The 19503-nt window shown below is 47.8% G+C and overlaps 1 protein-coding gene across 2 annotated transcripts in view; it reads right to left on the bottom strand.

The window, feature by feature from the left end:
• Positions 1–19250, bottom strand: part of EPAS1 (endothelial PAS domain protein 1) — a 92600-nt gene extending 73350 nt beyond the window's left edge. For both annotated transcript variants that reach the window (XM_019970094.2, XM_019970095.2), the window contains exon 1: positions 18651–19250. In XM_019970094.2, the coding sequence (XP_019825653.1) occupies positions 18651–18676 (26 nt within the window). In that variant the 5' untranslated portion in view covers positions 18677–19250. The remainder of the gene's footprint in view (positions 1–18650) is intronic.
• Between the last annotated feature and the right edge of the window lie 253 nt (positions 19251–19503).

The following is a 19503-nucleotide window of genomic DNA, read 5'->3' as shown; positions in this document are numbered from 1 at the left end:
TACTAAAAACTCATTGGTAAATCAAAGAAGTATCCAATCCAGTTTAAAAATGATTCACAGGGAACAAGCAAATGCTGTATAGACAACGGATTCCCAAATGAACAGGAGTCATATTATGTTAAAGTCTGCTGTAAATCTATGACACACTTCCAACCACAATCAGCAATGGAAGAGAAACAGCTCATTACAACTCTTAAACATGTACAGTAAGCTCCCTCCAATGTGAATGAGTTCCATTCTGAGAGTATATTGCTAAATTCAATTTGTTCATAAGACCAACTAAGTTTAGCCTAGGTACCCAACTACTAATGACACAACTGGCTACATAGTGCTGTATTGTAAAAGGTTTATGATACTTTTTTCACATATAATACATAAAAAAACACATAAAGAAATAAAACATTTTTGATCCTACAGTACACTACCTTGAAAAGTACAGCAGGAAGTACAACAGCTGGCACACAGGGCCTGGCATTGAGTGAACAGGCATGAAGAGTCACTGACTGGAGGAGGAGGAAGAGCTGGGAGACGATATAGCTGAAGGACCATGGGCAACAGCAGATGGAGGGTACACTGCAATTTCACTCATGCCTGACGTTTGCATCTTTGAAACTGCAACTTGAAGGTTCCTATGTACTGTACGGCTTTTAGGCAAGAGACAGAAACATTGTATTGATAGCATCTACTCCAGCTAAAAATTATTTTACTTTTATCTTCACCAATCTGAAAGATACTGTATATGCACTAAAGTTTAATACTATGAACACACTACTGTGTAAAGAAGGAAGGGTATCTTGTAAAAAGATACAAACAGGGTTACAAAATTTCAGGAGGGAATAATCAATTAAAATTTTACATGACATTTATTTGGCATCTTGGGCCCAGGAACAACACCACTGAAGAAAAACTTGCTCTTCTAGCTAGTGGCTCCTGGTTCAGGGCAGACATACAGGCCACATGGGGAGACGATCTTACCCAAGGGACACCCAGCCCAGCCCTGACAGCACTCAGTGCCCCAGCCTCTTCTATGTAATCATGGGAATTATTCTAAGCCTAGAGAAAGGCCTACATGGGTACAAAACCTTTTAATTTGTAGTTATTTCTGGGACACTAGAGCTAACACATTTGTCAGGCGTATACAAGAGATGCTGTTTTCCAAGTCTGTGAACATCTCTGGGCTGGTTAGAGCTTGTTTTCTGAACCTGGACATGTCAATGAATCGGTGTTGTATTATGATACATCTGTAAGCGGAAGCTGTATTAAATCTATGCACTGTGATAGCAAGAGAGAATATTGATACTTTGCTGTATGAGAAATCCATTTTCTACAACTGTATATAGTATGATCATATTTGCAATTACATGTCCATAAGTTACTGTATTGAAGAAAATATGTTCACCAAACTGTTTAGTCATTATCTCTGGAAGGTGGAATTTAGGTGATTTTTATTTTCATCTTGATGCCTTCCTGTACTATGACTTTTTACAGGGAACATATATACTTTTTATAATCAGAAGGAAACAACTAGTTTAATACTAATTTTACAGAAGAAACAACTTATAGGGTCTGGGGTGTGTGTCTGTGTGTCCCAGTCTCCCTAACTACCCTAAAGCTAAAATCTCCTTCTAAACATTTTGGGGAACACTGCCTTCCTCCCTTGGAGCCCGGGCACCCCTGGGTATGTCTGCACATCCCCATCCTCCCTCCACATCCTGCTGTCCATCCAGCAGTGTCAGGGAGCTGCCCCCACACTGGGGGCAGCCATTCAAGAAGCAAGGAAATATTATGCAAGAGCACAGGAAGTCAGAGGAGACAGGATTCTGGGCAGGCCTGGCAAGGAGTCTGTGTGAACTCCAGTGAACAAGCGGACTTTGCTCAGCGGGGCTGAAGCCAGCAGAAAGCCTTCCCAGGGCGGCAAGGGAGAGCCGTCCACCTCAGGTCTCCAGCCAGTGGGCGGCCATCCAGAACTTGATGTACCTGATGTAAGGCAGATAAACCTAAGTCTCCATATTTCTACTTCTTGGCCCAAGTTCAAGGTGACTCCCCAGCACTCATGCACCATGACTCACTTCTGTCCCACATCACTCTCCCCACTACTCCCCCCAAATACAGCATGACTCCATTCAGCAATTTCCAGGCCTGTTCCTCTCAAGGCCACCAGCTTTCCGACTCAGTCCTCTCTCTCACTGCCTCAGGCTAAGGGACTCAGTAGCTTCAGGTAGCGTATGTCCCTCATCTCACGTCAGTATCAACCCTGAGTACGCCAGATATGTTTATTTACACACACACACAAATCACAGAAGTAATAACCCCTTCTTTTGCAGTAGTTTATATTTTCCAAGCCCCAATCCAATTGGCAGAGCAGGGGTTATAGCAGCTATCTGACAGATGAAGAAACGGGGCTCAAAGAGGGTGTAGGAATGCTGTGTCTCTTGTTACAGGTGCTCTCATTCACCCCAGAAGCCTGCCCTGCTCTGCCCTGGCATTAGGAGATGAGACATGGCCTTACCTGGTAACACGACTGCTCCCTTTTGTAGAAACTGTGGGATAGAATGTAGAAACACTGTCCCATCTAAACCCACTTCCTCCTTAAGGAGGAGGGCCCTATTGCTGCCAATGAAGTGAGTCCAGAACCTGCTCTCTGGCATCATGCCATGCCCAGGACTGACTCTCAAGGCTCTGGCCCTCTCCACTTTAATAGAACCTCCTCTTGGAGAGGGGGAAATTACAAGGGAACTGGAGAGGCTTTCTTCAAAACCCTCTCTGATCACCTTTAACCTCCCTTTTTCCCTCCCTAAGGAGGCACCTGGAAACAGGAGTTGGGACCAGGCTCCACCTGGATTTACTTCACAATGGAACTGGGTCCCACCTACTGGCCCATTTTAAAGATGGAGAAACTGAGGCTCAGAGGTCACCCAGCTGGTTAGCACTCCTCTTTCCACTAGGCCACAGGAATTTCACTAGACATACAACAGGACATTTCCCAAGCAGAAAGGGCCTAGATTTAAGTGGTAGGATAGACAAGACCGGAGAGAAATGGGACTGAGGTCCTAGGCTCCTCCCAGTCTCCCTAATCTCCACTCCCCTACTCTCCCTTGCCTCTGTCAGAAGCAGACAGTGGTATTTTAACACATAAAACCAGCCACACAGGGGACACCACCCACCCAGTTACTGCCCCTGGCCCGACAATTGCTAATTGTGGTGAGCACCGACAGTGGCATTCTCCTGGGACTCTCTTGTGTATTTCCAGTCGCCACCAACACACAATGGCCCCTACTTCTCTGGTGTAAACATTGCCAAATAAGACAAACAATAACATCACCATGACAGAAAAATAAGGTGCCCAGAGAGGCAGCACCAGCCAGGGGAGAGAAGGTTCTGCTCACATGGGCTCTTCTGCACTCTGGCTTTGCAATCACATTTTTGTGTCTTTGTTGTTTCACCTGTATGATGAGAATGACAACTACTTCATCACAAGCTTTGGGGAAAAAAACTGAGCACTGAACAAATGTAAGAAATGATGCCAGGTTGAGGCCAAAGACCCAGCAACGCTGAAGTAATTATTTCACTTAACAAATATTTAAGGAGCTCCTTATAGGTGTCCAGCACCGCCCCCAAACACTAAAGATATGGTGGCAAAGAAGACAGAATGGCCCTGCCCTCAAGGACCTTGCAAACTAGTGGGGAGCAACAGAGAACAGACAGACAAGTGAATGACAGCATGCGGGGAGTGCTGTCTTTCAGAAAAAGAGAGAGAGAAGAGGGCTGGAGGTCAGCTGAGGGGCTCAGGGGAGGCTTCCCTGAGGACGTGATATTTAAGCTGAGCCCTAAGGCCCTGACAGCTGTCCACCTCAAAACGGGGCTGAAGGAAGGGCCAGCTCAGGCACGAGAGGTGTCAGGGACGGGGCAGGTGACAGATCTGAGGCTGGAGCGAATGCCCTGCCAAGTTTCATGGTCACTATGTGGCACAGCCAGACTCTTCACATCCAAAGCCTCTTCCCACTACCGGTAAGACCAGGATCATAGGCATCCCAAGGCATCAACGGGTCCCTACTTCTGTATCTCTCCTAGCAGGCTGCCTGACCTTTTAAACACCTTGGCTGCAGCACTTGGTCCCTTCTGTGCTGTGCTGTGCTTATTCCTTCGTCATGTCCGACTCTTTGTGACCCATGGACTGTAGCCCACCAGGCTCCTCTGTCCATAGGGATTCTCCAGGCAAGAATGCTGGAGTGGGTTGCCATTCCCTTCTCCAGGGAATCTTCCCAACCCAGGGATGGAACCCAGGTCTCCTGCACTGCAAGTGGATTCTTTACTGTCTGAGCCACCGTGGGCCTACAATTAGGTATTACTTGTAAGACACAGAGCAACAAGTGGGACCCAAGCAGAGGTGGCGCAGACATAGCCCTGTAGGTCTAGAGATCTGAGGGTGCTGAATCAAAGGGCAAATTCCCACTGCATCAGGATGGCAGCAGCCCTAGACCCTGGACCCTCATCTTCACAGATGAGGGGAGAACAGGCCAGGCAGGGAAAGAGGCATACCCAGGGTCAGACCATTTTTCAGGAGTCCTGGAAGGTTCCTTAGTCTCTTGATGCTATCAGATTTTCTCACATCTCAGGATATGGGAGAAATACAACTCAAATGTGGAAATCACTCTTGGCAAGAGCCCATAATCTTGGGGACAGCTGCGGGTGAGGGCAGTTAAAAGCCCTTGATAGGCTTGAGAGCAAGTGAGAGATCTCCACTTAGAGTCGGCTAAGACTCCCTCTCAGTTGCAGTCAAATCACTCCAACAGGCAGTGATGTGCCAAGTGATTATAATGCTGTGCTTGTTAATACCTTAATGGTCTGTACTTTATACTTTTCAAAGATCTTTCTATTGAGATAATCATTGCAAAAATGACTTTCAAAGCATAAAAAATATGCTTTTTAATTTGTCTTTTTTAAAAGTATTTTTTATTGAGGGAAAATTGCTTTGTGATGTTGTGTTAGTTTCTGCTGTACAACAACACAAATCAGCCATAATTATACCCACATCATCTCCCTCTTGTGCCTCCCTCTCCACCCCCATCCTACTCCTCTGGGTCAGCACAGAGTACCAGGCTGTGTTATGTAGCAATTTCTCACCAGCTATCTATTTTTACACATGCTTATTAAAACACTTTTACAATGCATGGTTTTAGGGAATTCCCTGGAGGTCCAGCAGTTAAGACTGCACTTCCACTGCAGGGAGGATGGGTTCGATCCCTGCTTGGGGAATTAAGATCCTGCAAGCTGTGCATCACAGACAAAAAATACATTTTTTTTTTTAATTAAAAAATAAAAGGCATGGTTTTATTGAAATCCTAGCTCATTTCAAACTTATAATAATAGTACTCTTAGAAAGCAGGTAATGTGTGTAACCCCCATTTAGGTATGGGAAACATTACCTTCCTAGGTCACACAAGTCAGAAAAGATCTAGAACAGTCTCTCAGTCCTAGAGGTTTCTGAGAGCTCCTCTGAACCTCCTGTGGAGGTCAGCTTTGTCAGGGACACAGAAGAAGTCAAAGGCAGCCCTGGGGGCATTTACAATCTGTTTGGCAAGACAAAGGGTAAGAAATATGGAATGCTTGTGGTCATCCCCTGACACTAATTTTGGAGGCAAAGGAATTCAAGTGGGTGAAAGTTTGTCCCTTTCCAAAATAAACACATCCTCTGCCTGGACCCAGAAGATCTAACTCCAGGAGAATTAAGTGACGTCATTCCCCTCGTGACATCTAGATCCATACAGGTGACCCAGAATCTCAAGGCTTGTGTTTATCTGAGCATGGAAAATGGTTCAAATGTGCACAAGTGGATGGTCTGGGAAAGAAAGAATCGACTTTCGTGGTCATCTCAGACTCCTTGCTGCCGGGGGACTCTGGTCACCAGGATTTTCCAAGACCCCACGCTGGCCAGCAGCTGCCATGACCACACCAGTACCACGTGTGCCCATGACCTGTCACCAAAATGACCCAAGTGGGAAAACAGCTTGCTTGGAGTTCAACAGTGGCAAAAACTGTCATTTTTAAAGGTAATTTTAGTTTGGAAAGGAAAAGGAAAAAAAGAAAACCCCAGAGAGGAGTAGGCATGGTGACAGTGTCATTGCAGATTAGCCAGCTTAGATCTCCCTCCTTTCCCCTCCGGAGGCCTGTCTGGAGCTGTGGGAGGCAGATGCTAGACTCAAATTCTAGCTCTAGCTAGATTAGGGTAAACGTCACCTCCTGGGCTGTGGGGTGTCTTTGGACGTTCCTTGAGGCTGCTTCCCAGGGACTGCCCAAGCCCCCAGACAGCCCCTGTGTCTGGGCTGCCTGCCCTGGGGTCCGTGGTTCCCCGCCACCTGCGGGCCTGGAGGACAAAGGCTCTGTCCACCTGGCTCCAGAGGGGGCCCTTCCTGGGCTGCTCAGACCCACAGTGGAGGGGGAGGGAAGAACCCCAGCTACCCCACCAGGTGACTCCAAAAGATGTTCTTTGACTACACCTGTCCAAGAACACCAGAGTTCAGGTTTTAGGGAATGGTATAGCCACATAACAGGAAAGGAGTAGGCCAAGGAATAGCTCAGCTGCCTCTTTGTGCAAAGGACACAATTCCCAGTGATTGGTACAAACTGCCAAAAAGCATGGATGCCTCTCTCCCTACAAACAGTGGAGCACTGAATAGCCTTTCACAGTGACCAGACTCAGAAACCTAGAATCTATGATGACAAAGGGCAAGAAGGGAGAGGATGAAAGCCCCCATCAAATTATTAGGGGGAAGCAGGCTTCACCATCAAAATGAGAACGTGAGATGAGCATCACACACTCATCCACAGAGCCTGATGGAAGCTATTTAGAACACAGCAAGTTGTCCCCTTCTGGTCTCCCACTCTGGACCCCAGGAGGCATTTGTTACCCTCAGGCATGGTACAGTCCAAAAAGAAATATATTCTAGAGCAAGCTGGGCACATTTGCAGATGACTGATTTCCTGAGATGCAGAGGGCATTTTCAGTCTCTGAGGTCATTCTTACAAAGGATAACCATGGTACCATCCACCCACCCTTTGGTGCTTATGCTAGAGTCAACTGGAAGATAATAGGTGTGCCCTGGGCATCTTCCTTAGGTTCAAATAACCCAAGAGAAGCAGGCACTGCTCTTGTGGCCCCAAGGCAGCCCTAAGTCCATCACGTCATGACTAAGATATCATGGTGTCCTCAACTTCTCAGCACCAGCCTGGGCCTGACCCCTTTCTCCCATACGTTTATACAGCTCCAGATTCAGTTCTGGAAGGAGCCGATTCACCAGTACTGCTCTGTACACCCTAATTATTCCTACCTCCTCATTTAACTCCAGCTGTTCACCCCACTGGAATGCCCAAAACCCATCTGCTTATCTAAATTCTACCTAATCTTCAAGACCTAGCTCTTAATGCTCCTCCCTTAAACCTCTAACTATTCACAGTACACAAGATCTACTTACCCTTATTCACACTCAATTACTATCAATCTTCCAGTTTGCTCAGTGTTTTGTCTGAGCTCTTTTTAACTTCATAACAAGACAGCAACATCGTAAAGATGGGGTGAGGACAACCTTTAACATCAACCATCTTGCATGATTTTAAACAAATCAGTTTAGGAATTCTCTGACTCACCAACTAGACTCCAAGCCCCCTGAGTGCAAGGTCCATCTAAAGCCTCTCTGAAACCTCACTGCACGGCACAGCACCTGAATTTAGTAGGTAGCTTAGAATGTTTGTACACAGCGATGATGACAGTAGCCCCCCAGACTTTACTACACGCATGGTGGGGGTTCCAGGAGGATGGGTAGGTTGATCTGAACAAAGGTTTCTGCCTAAATCGCTAATCCTCTGCACTAAGCCCAAAGTTCATAACATAAGATCAAGTTACTGAGTCTACAAGCAAATCCTGGGCACCAAGTGTGGGCCTCTGTTTTGAGTGCTGAGAACAGAAAAAGTTAACAGGGCTTCTGTTCCTGAAGGGCTTACTCCCTAAGTGGTAATCAGAGACAGACACAGACACACATACAGACACAGACACACATGCAGACACACACACACACACACACACACACACACAGAAAAGCAAGCTGTAACAGCATCATCCCAGCAGCATGATACAGACTAAAGGCCATGTAAATGCAGGGGGAGCCAGTGTGCTGCACCATTTAGACTAAGGGCCATGGGAATGCAGGGGAGCCAGTGTGCTGCACCATTCAGACTAAGGGCCATGGGAATGCAGGGGGAACCACCGTGCTGCAAATCAGGAAGGCTCCGTAGGGAAGATGATTTCTAACAGAGAATGGGTCCTCCCCTACACACCCGTTCCCACCTGACCATTTTAAACTTTCACCTGAAGTACTTTGCTGTTTGGCTTGCACTTTACCTTGGTGTATTGGGCATTCTTAAAGTGAAGCCCTGACTTCACAATACTTGCCTAATGCTTGCATTTGATGTAAAATCATGAGTCAACCACATCTGTCTATGGTCTTCTGTTTGTTTGTTTGTTTGTTTTTTCCTTTCTCTTTTTTCTCTTGTCAAGGAAAATTTAAAAAGGGCTCAAATCTACATGAACAAGAAAAGCATAGTCCAAGAGGCAGGCTTTCCAAGTGACCCAAGAGACATCGATAAAGCAACTGTATGTTTTTTTAAATTAAGCATGATTTTAGGGACTCAAAATGTGCAAGATGTTTACAAGGCACATAAGAAAATCAGACATCCTTGCCCTCCAGCAACATGCAATGTTGCTGGAAAGACAAGACCACATGAAATGTCATTAGATAACAAGGAAATATAATCAGGCAGGCTCTCTGGAGAAAGCAACCAAGAGCTAGAAAGGAGTGGAGGGGGAGACCTGGGGGACTCGGCCTCACATTAGGAAAGAGGAAGATACTCAAGTAGAGACAGAAATGGGGAGAACATCTGAGATGGAGAGACTGGGCTGAAGGAATAGAGGTGGGAGGGAGACCCATGACATGGGGTGAGAAAGTCCTTAGGGTACAAGGAGGAGACTGGCACATTTGGGGCTCAGGAGGCTCACTGGGTGATGGTGAATGGGGTGCTTGGCTGAAGTGGGGTCCCTTTTTGTCAGTGAGATGAACTCCCAATGCTGTGTGGACTGCCCTTGGGAAGAAAACTGGACCAAGGATCCATTTCCGCATTCAGGCTTTGAGTGTGTCGGCTAATCCTTGGAAATCTGTAAGAGAAACATGCAAATCCACAAAAGGAACTCCCCCGCCCCGCTAAAGACTCTGTGCTCCAAGGACATGACAACCCTGCCTAAAATAGGGCAGTAGCAGCACCATGCAAACCTGTTCTGAGAGGCTAGGAAAGCTATTGTATCTGAGCAGCCAGGCTCCCTCCCAGCCAGTCACATAGCAGGGAAATGCATGGGGGCAGGGGCTAATTTCCAGAGACTACCAGAAAGTTCGAGAAAGTGGGGCAGCCACACAGTGGACCAAGATTTCCCTCTGACATCCTGACCACTTCAAAGGGCCTGGCCAAATGGGAGAGACATGTCAGCTGCGCCAGGACATGCACAGCACAGGCAAGGAAGCCAGAATACTGTGAAGGGACTGGCTCCCAGGCCCCACCCACCACTAATTCCCCTAAATCCTTGGTACAAAAGAAAAGACAGACTCCTGCAGCATGGCGATACGGTTACTTTTATAGAAGTTTCCTTGTCGCCCGCGAAATGTGACCTTCATACTTCTCTTATCTTAATATCTGGATAAACACGTGTTGTGCAAGCACACAAATAAAGGTTCTAAAGGTGAAACGTGGTGTGTCCAGTAACACCATGCAGCTCTTGAACCCAGGCACCAGAAAGCCCTTTCAGCTCCAGAGAGGACTTCTCTCTCTCTCCCCTGGGCACCAAAATTAGCTTCATCAACCTCAGCCAGTGCTGGAGTGAAGGCTGCCATTCTAAAATAGCATCTGAGAACTCTTGGAAACACAGGAGAGAAACACAAGGGTATGTAGTTTACAGACGCCGAAGAGAGCAATTTCACTGGAGTGCTTCTTAAACCAAGTACAGAGGAAGGAGGCCTTATTGTGGTTTATTCTGAAATCTTGATGGAGTGAATGATATTCTTCTAGCTTCCTGAATTCCCCACATGGCATACTTTACATACTGTGATGTACTTAATTAAGCTTGATTATCTTCATTCAGAAAAACAGTGCAGAGGTCACATGTTCTTTAAAAAGTAGTTATCAAGCGACTTGTGCTTTGCTTGCACACTCCTATTCTTTCTAGAACATTCTGCAGAAACATCACGTGTTCCACTCTCCATACATTTGACCGTCCAGAATTGATTTTTCAAATTTTGTTTTCAAGTTCTGAAGAATGGGCCCTTGAACAGACCCTCCCAAGCACAATTTTCTGTTGTTTCCACATGGAATTCATAAACAGAGTGCGTGCACTTAAAGTTAAAGACATTCTTTCCTGCAACTGGGTATGACGTACTTTCCAGGATCTTTCTCAATACTCCAAAGTGCTTCAGCAACAGGAAGTCGTAAAGGTAGGAAGGAGGCCTGTAAATATTTGCTGTAATTACTCATTAGTAATGAGAGTGGTTAGCCCTGAAGTTTGAGTCGCCCCCTTTGTGCTCATGCTTAACTACCTTGTAACAGGAGCCCAAGGGGACACCCGGGTCCAGCTCTAGCTTTCACTGCAGATGGTATGGCTTTCTTCTTTTCACAGCTCAATTTGTCAAACACAAAATTAGGATAATGTGTTGCCCTTCTTTCTCTCTGCCCTCTACACAGAGGCAGTCAGAACAAATCTTATTCAAAGTGGTAACAATATGAAATCTTTCTTTTTTTATCAAGAGTAAAACACACATCTTAAATTGATGAATGCAGGGAAAACTACTAGGCCATTCAGATATGATCTAAATCAAATCCATTGTGATTATACAGTGGCAGTGACAAATCGACTTAAGGAGTTATATCTGGTAGACAGAGTACCTGAAGAACTATGGATGCAGGTTTGCAACTTTGTACAGGAGGTGGTTACCAAAACCATCCCCAAGAAAAAGCAATGCAACAATTCAAAGTGGTTGTCTGAGGATGCCTTACAAATAGCTGAGAAGAGAGGTGAAAACACACGTTTGTTAATACAAATACAGCATTGAGAGAGAGAGAGAACTGTCCGACTAGATACCCAGCATAGTGATTTCAATGATTATTACATAACCCCCCCCCCCACCAAAACCAAACATACACTTTGATGTATTTTTAAAGTATGTATAAAATGCTTTGGAATAGATCGAGGCCATGTGTCCCCTTATTTATAGGGAACCACTGATTCCACACAGTGATAGGTCATAAGCAAGGAGACTCAGACTGAAAGTGAGACCAGAAGAGTCAACTAAAGCTGTTACAGAATCGATGAACTTCTAAAAGACTCTCATATTGGCTGCATCCCCAGCAATTGAGAGCAACCAGCACCACAAGCAGGGTTAGTTAACCTCCAACATTACTACTGTGACTGCAGAAAATGGACTCATTTCCTCACTCATGTATTTTAGTGCATAGTCTCCTCCGATAAAATCATTAATCTGTTATGATTCCTAGCACTAACCTCTCAGGTTTGATTTTTTTTTTTTTTTAATTGGATGGTACCATGGAGATGGGATGCAGAAAGTCACTGGAGAAATATAAGGAGAGATTTCTAACAATCCACTTCCTTGGTTTTGTAGAATTGGGAAAGTAAACCAGACAGGGGCATGGCAAAATCAATATATACATTTTTAATAGAGTTGTTTTCCTTACTGACGTATCTTCTTTTCTGAAATAGCTTTCCACATGAGAAAAGGAACTGCTTCCCAGAGTCATTATCTCGCATAGAAGTTACTTGTAACTTTAAAACCGAAGAATTTTTCCAAGTGGTGGGGAGGGACACGGAATGTGCCTCCTAGGAACATGCAAAGGTTCTGATGGTCATGATAGATAAGTTTTTCTGATGTACAAGTGATCTCTGGAAACAGTCTAAGGTGGTCAAGCTAACTGGTAGTCTTAAAAAATTCGGGGAAATTAAAAAAGACCACTTAGAAGTAGGTAACATTCTAGTCCATTCCACACCTGTCTTGAGTCCAGAGGGCTCATAGGGCCCTGTCACTCTTCTTGAGACCGGACTATTGATGACAGATTGCACCCAATCGCTACCTGAAAGAGCTTCCCTGTTGGCTCAGATGGTAAAGAACTTGCCTGCAATGCGGGAGACCTGAGTTTGATCCCTGGGTGGGGAAAATCCCCTAGAGAAGGGCATGGCACTTGGCACCGCATTCCAGTATTCTTATCTGGAGAATTCCATGGACAGAGGAGCCTAGTGGGCTACAGTCCATGGAGTCACAAGAGTTGGACATGACTGAGTGACTAACATTTCATTTCATTTCTACCTGAAAATCATAGATGCTGTGAATGGCACGCCTTGCATGGCCACCATACACACAATGATGTGCAACCGCCAACATGGCTTGCCTCTCTCCTTAGTGATATATGTTCATGCAATTGTGTTTTAGAGCCCTGGGAAAACTCAAGAAGCCCTTCAAAGTTCACAGTGCAGAGGCCAATGGTGTGATGACTGTGAAAGCTTAGGACTCATCAGAGAAAGGGCCCTATAAAGATGTACCGTACTAGTATTGCAATGATCATAGCTATTCTTTATTCTCCCCTCCATTCTCTCCTTCCTGTGATTACAATTTCAAAAGATCAGTAGAGCCAGAAGCTGTTTTGTGCATCTTGATTTGGAGATGGCTCTTCAAAAGTTATGGAGGAAGAGCTTCTAACAGGTTCTTCTGCACAATCCAGTCTGAAGGTTACAGTAACTACTGAATTACTGCCACCTGTTAAGAGTGGGACATGGAGGGCTTCCCTGGTGGTCTAGTGGTTAAGAATCTGCCTGCCAATGCAGGGGACACGGTTCAATCTCTGGTCCAGGAAGATCCCACATGCCCTGGAGCAGCCTGGGCCTGTGTGCCACAACTATTGAGCCTGTGTTCTAGAACCCAGAAGCCAAAACTACTGAGCTTGCCTGCTGCAACTAGTGAAACCCGCTTTCCCTAGAGCCTGTGCTCCACAACAAGAGAAGCAATGAGAAGCCTGTGCACTGCAAGTAGAGAGCAGCTCCCGGTCCTTGCAACTGGAGAAAACCCCACACAGCACGGAGGAAAACCAATGAAAAATAAAGAGCTTCCAGGGCTTCCAAGCCTGCCCTTCAGATCTTCAATCGTTGTCTGCATGTCAGGGTCAAAACAAGTGATGAGTCACGAAAGAGAAAAGTAATTATAATAGTTATAAATACAGCAAAAGCAGTTATCATTTATAGAGTACTTGCCACAGGTCCGGAATAGTATTTATAGACATCTTAGGTAAGGTAAGGTGGTGTGGATCACTGGTTAAGAGTAAAGGCTCCGAAGGCATTTTGCCCCATTTGAATCTGAGCCTCGGCCATAGGCCATACTACCTATTTGACCTTTGGCATCTCGCCTTTCTATGCTTCAGCTCTCCCATCAGGGAAATGGGGATAATAACAGGGCTTATCTTATGGATGCTTATGAGGATTAAAAGAGCTCGTGCACGGAAAGTTCTGAGGATGGTGCCTACACAAACAAGACTGAGGGTTTTTTTTGTTTGTTTTGTCCTACTGCAGATATAATTAATATTAAGGACACACAGATTCCTAGTATGTAAAAAGACCTCCAGTAACTGTTTGAGGATGGTGGAAAATGTGAAGATAAAATCTCATGGCCATTTTAAGAAGCAGTAACAAAATGAGCCACATGAGAAGTAAGCCTGTGCAGGGCACTGAGCTGCCCACTCGCCCCCCCATTACCGAGGGCAGACGTGTGGGTGGACAGACAGGTGGGTACAGCTAAGGTTAAGCCACACTACAGAATTTTAACTAGATGCACATGCCAACCTCCTCCCCCATCTCCAAGACAGGGAGAAACACTGGCGGTGAAATGTGGACCTCTCTGAGACCTGAACAGTAAGATCCTGAAAGGTAGGGCAGTCACCAAATCAGACATTCAAGAGCAAGGGCTCACCTTCTCCAGATCACAGAACTTATGAAAGGCTATCAGTGCTGAACTGACTTCCCTTGTGGGGAACAATACTTATATCCCTAACACTAGCAGCCATTCAGAGACTCACAGACCACCCTCTGAAGCCCACTCACAAAGCCCAGATTAAGAAGCTCCCTGTCCCTTCCTGGTCTTCCTAGAGTCTAGGCTGTCTCCACGATTACCCTTAATGGGACCAGAATCTCCACCCCATCACTCCCAGACCCCTACTAGGTGCCTCCCTTCATGCCCCTCACCAAAGCAAGTGTGCAAAGAATAGCAAACATTCAACTCTGGGGGCCCTTCTGGCTATGGTGTCGGAGAATACCCCAGGGATGCTCTTGAACCCTCTACTTCTCATCACTCCTGACACTGACTGACTTTCGCTCAGAGCCAGTCTTTATGCTGCTATCAGGGCCTCTCCTGTGTGATTCCAGGGAAAACTAGGAACCCATTCTCCCACTCCCAAACACACAATACTTTTCAATAATTATGCTTATATGTGATTAAGAACTTCTTTAGCTTCAAAAGATTTTATCTCAATAGAAAAGTGACAAGCAAGCTGCAAGCTACCTATATTTTTAGGTAAGCTTCCTTGTATGTCCTTCCCTCCCCCCAAACAAACTAAACAACTTGAAGACCAAGACCACATCCCTTATTCCTTAATGTCTCCTCAACATTTTATCCAGAGAGGGAGTAGGTGTTCCATACACATTCGCATTCATATTGGTTTATATCATGGTATGAAAAGCAGAGCTAATTTCATGAGGACACTAGATATTAGTACTGGGAGAGTGAGGATAAAGGGTACTGGGAATCCTGGGAGCAAACACTGTTAACTTCACAATATTGGCAAAAGCCCTACCTGCTATGAACTACAAATGAAGGTCAGTACCAAAAGCAAAAGGGAAGATTCATTAGGCTAAAACAAAAAGTCATGTTGGTATGGGCCAGAACTGAGGCGGGAAAAAAACAGTACTACTGGAGAGATTTCCTGAGAGGTGGAAAAGCCTAAATCTTAAGATAACTAATGACAGCAAATATTTTCAAATGTATTGGGCTAAAATCCTGGAGTACTAAGAATTATCTAATTGGTTCTATTTGTAAACATTTTACAGAATAGATTCCTAAAACATTGAGGATTACCCTACACAGAGAGAGAGAGAGAAAGAGAGAGACAGACTGACTGATTTACGTTTGAAGTGAATTAAACAGTTTTGTCTCATGGTTTTCACTCCTAGTGAAACTGCCAGCGTATTCAGTACAGCCTCTTGGATGTCTCCACTGACAGGTAGTTCTCTACTTCACAAAGCAATCTTCTCCACTGGGGAACAGTCCTTGCATAAAACTGTAAGATTCCCATCAGCAATACTGAAAAAACCTGTAGTCACAGCATTCTTTAGAACTTCACAAAAGCTGTGTGAGTTAAATTTTATTCACGGGAACCTGTACTGTGTTACATCAATTTATTACATCCAGTAATGCAATTGGAAAGAGAGATCAAATGTTAAAGGGATGTTTATAGAAAACATATTTACATTGAGAAAAACTGCCCAGCAATATTTTTGCCTTTAGATTTGAATAAGAGGTGGACTTGATTTTACTTTAGCAGAGGAACAACTACACCCAGGGACAGGAGAGGAGATTTCTGATCCTCTTTCCATGGAGGCCCCACACTAAGCAATAGAAGCCTTCTGGGAAGGAGCTTTGAGCTGTCTAGCTTTGGGAATGGACTTTGATCCCTGAGCATCCAAGGATCTGATTTACATTTATCCAAACCACTCTCCAATCCCCATGTACGTCAGAACTTCCAGACTGTTTTCTCTTTCAGGGAAGGGACTCAAAAATTGTCTGATTAGGAAGTGAGTAGCCCAGACATTTTCTAGCTCTTCACAGTCCAGGAATCCTGATTAAAGAGACCTTCACTTCACTCCTGACAGGTGAGTGCAAAAAGTGAGTGCAGCACCTTAGCAAGCATCTGGCCATCTCTGATGTCAGCACGAATGCCCACTACCACTAAAAGAGCACACTTTGAAACCCTCTGTCAAGGCCAGCCAAACGTTTAGAAAGTAAACTCTTTATTATTAAACATTAACATCTCCATCGACGCATGAATGTTCTGGAACAAAACAATCCTGCCCACTTCTTGAACGCCTGTTGTTAGAAGGAACACTGTGAATGTTCCGTGCATCTTGCATTTGGGGGAAGAAGAGACTCTGCTGAACCAGAAGAATCACATTTTAAGAATCTATACACAGAATCCTAACCTGAAAGCCTCATACGGAACTTGTGAAGCACTTTGTCAAAGCTAAGGATCACCACTTACATGACACACCAACTTCCAATGCACTGGTTCACATATTTTAATTATACCTTGGTCCTTCAAGGAGCCTGCCCCCAGCAAACAGAGCCAGACTAGAAAAGTAAATATGTCTCAAAACACTTAGCCCAACATGAATTGGACAGCCTCTCACAGGACTCCGGATGGTGAGGGACACAAATGTTTGCCCTGCCGGTCTGCGACATAAAAACCAAGGCCAGTCGCAAAGCAGACAGGCAGGGCCACCGGCTCTGGCCTCCTGGACATCTCATAGGCAATCCCCACAGTGGTTCTGAAACCTGCTGCTCTTGCGAATAATTCAGAGCCTGATTACCCAACTTTTTTCCAGCTCCGATTCTGGCTCCCTCTATCTCTAACAAAAGAGGCACTACAGTTAGGTATGTCGAAATAATTTCTCCTCTGCTCCCAAGTTTCTTGAAACAATTAACATATGTAACAGCACAGAACCCGTGCACAGCCGCGCGGGAGAAACTGACGCTTCACACATCTGTCAAGACTACCTTCAGGCCCCACCTCCGCGATTGCAACATTCGCCGATAGGCATCACAGTTGTAAAATGTACAATAAGTTCCCTCACCGGGTCCGGAGCCCAGTGTGCGCGCAGAGGAGCTGACTATAACTTTGCATTTTGATTGTTCAATCATTGTTATTGGCAGGCTATACTGGGCTTGCAAAATGCGTTGGAATCTTAAAAGTCCCTTCCCTGCTTCGCTGCCCTTCAAAGACAGAAGACTCCAGGGGTGCTTCGAGGCCTCCCGGGGCGCGCGCCCGCTGCGGTCTCCGGGGAGCCCAGATCGACCGAGGCAAGACTTCGTTAGCCATCTCAGGCCTGGGGGTGCCGCAGTGACGCGGGAGGGGCAGCTGCGGCCGTAAACTCGGAGTTAGGCTCAATCCCCTCCCTTTCTCCCCTCCACTCCCGGCAATCCGGGAGCGAAGGGCCCGGGCGCTCTGCCAGAAAGGGCGCGATTTGCTCCTGTTTATCAAACCCTTATCGGTGCCCCGAGGTGGGAACCGCCGCTTTCGACCAGCGGATACACGGTTTCTGGCTCCGGTCCCGAAGTCGGAACACGAGTAAATCGACCCAAGCACTGAGCTCTTCGGGCTCCCAGGTTCGAAGCCGGTCACGCTCGCCCATCGCGGCTGGGTTCCTCATCTCCGAACCACCGTACAACCCCCCAGCAGCTGATCTCCGGAGGCTCAAATCCTTCAGCCGGCCCAGCACGCGTTCGATTACAGTTCCCCGCACCCCAGCCCCGCCAGCCACCGTCGAATACTGGGCGGAGAGCTCCAGCCCGCTGGGGCGGCACGAGTGGAGGTTGAGAGGAAAGGGGAGCCAGGCTGCAAGCCGCGCGCGATGGCAGGAGGCAAGGTGGTTCCCACGTCTGAGCGCCACGCCGTGCGCTCTCACCCTCGCCGGGAGAGGGCAGGAGGGCAGTGAGAGTTGGCCTCCGTTGCCTCTCACCCAGTGCCGAGAGGCTGGCGAGGGCAGGCGGGCATATCGTGGCTGCCCTTCTCTGTCCTCTTGGGAGAGAGACACCGGGACCTGCCGGGAGTGCCGGGTGTCGCCATCCCCTCCCCACACGCGAAGACAGCTGCTTTCGCGAGGCAGCCGGGCCCACTACCCACTCTCCCGCCGAGGCAAGCTGCGGGATCAGGAAAGGGACTTCTTCCAGCTTCCGTGGGGTCTGGAGCCCTGGAGTGGGTCCCTTCGCTGAGCCCTGGCAGCTCTGCCGGGGCCCGTCCCAGCGCTGCATTCTGCCTCCGGCCCCTTGCCAGTTCCGGGAGGCAGAGCGGGCAGAGTTCATTTAGAAGGACCCCACGGGTCCCGAAGAAAAGAGTGGATGCTGCCCCTCAAGTGGGCCGTGAGAAAGTCGAAAGTTGATTTGAGCGAGTCAACCAAGAAACGTTTCAACACGCTGGCCGCGTGAGTTTGGTGCGGGGTTTGGAGAGGGGTGGATTTTGGAAGGTACCTCGAGAGCACCTCCGACCTCTAGGGCTATTTCCTGGCTTCGTTGTCCGCTCAGATTCCCGACTCCTTCGGGCCACAGAACTCTCGACCGCGAAGCCGGAGCGGCGCGTCGCCAGACTGGACACCTGCGCTCCCCTGCCAAACCTTCCAAATCGTCCCTGGGTCCTCAAAGTCCCCTCGGCGCTCTTCTCCCAGCGGCGGTCCCGCGGAGCCCCGCCACCCGCACCCCGGACCAACTCCCCTACCGGCTCGGACGCCCGCTTACCTTTTCTTCTCCTTGTCAGCTGTCATTGTCGCTGGGGCCCTTTGAGGCTCCGAGCACCTGAGCTCCAGGGCCGGCGCGGGCTGCAGCCGCTACTTTCGCTGTGGCCCTAGCCCACTCCTCGAGGCCCACGCCGATGTGAAAGGTGCCAGGTGCTCGCAGGTCCCGAGCGTCCGCACGGTCAGGTGGAAGTTGCGGGCGGCAGGCTTGGTGCGGGGGAGGGGGGGTGGAGAACGGTGACGGGGAGGAACCTGTACCGGGAGGCGGGGTCGGGAAAGGAGTGGAAGGACGCTGTCAAACGCAAAAAAAAAAAAAAAAAAAAAAAAAAGTGGGGGGCGGTGGGCAGAGAGCAGGGGGCTGAAGTTTCTTTTTCCTTCGAAAAGGAGTCAGGAGTCCCTTTTCTGGGTTTTCAAAATACAAGAAGTAGCTTGAAAACGACTGGAGTTGGCTGAGTCCGGGGCCGGGCAGACGCGGAGGCTGAGATGACCATACAGTCTCAGGACACTGCCGAGGATTGTACGGCCGCCTCAGGAAAGCTGGGGCGGGAGGCGGCAGGCGCCGGTGCTGTGCGTCGGGCCGCTCCCGAATGTCGGGCTCGCGGGGCGGTCAGCCCACTTTAAAAACTCCGGCGGCCGGCGGGGGTGGGGAGGGCGCGAGGGGCGCGGACGCAGCGGGCGGGGGCCGGGGGGCGGGCACGCGCAGGCAGGCAGGCCCCGCCCCCGTCCGCCCCGCCCCGCCCGCGCCGCGCGCTGGGGCAGCCCACGGCGTCCCGGCCAATCGGGAGGCGCGGCCGCAGCCTGTGCCCTGACCCCGGCCCGCCCCGCTGCCCCCGCGGTCGGCTCAGCAGCGGCCCGCC

The sequence above is a fragment of the Bos indicus genome, chromosome 11 (assembly GCF_029378745.1).
Source record: "Bos indicus isolate NIAB-ARS_2022 breed Sahiwal x Tharparkar chromosome 11, NIAB-ARS_B.indTharparkar_mat_pri_1.0, whole genome shotgun sequence".
Classification (NCBI taxonomy): Eukaryota; Metazoa; Chordata; class Mammalia; order Artiodactyla; family Bovidae; genus Bos; species Bos indicus.
The sequence above is the reverse complement of the archived record's forward strand: the minus strand, read 5'-3'. Positions and strand labels throughout refer to the sequence as shown.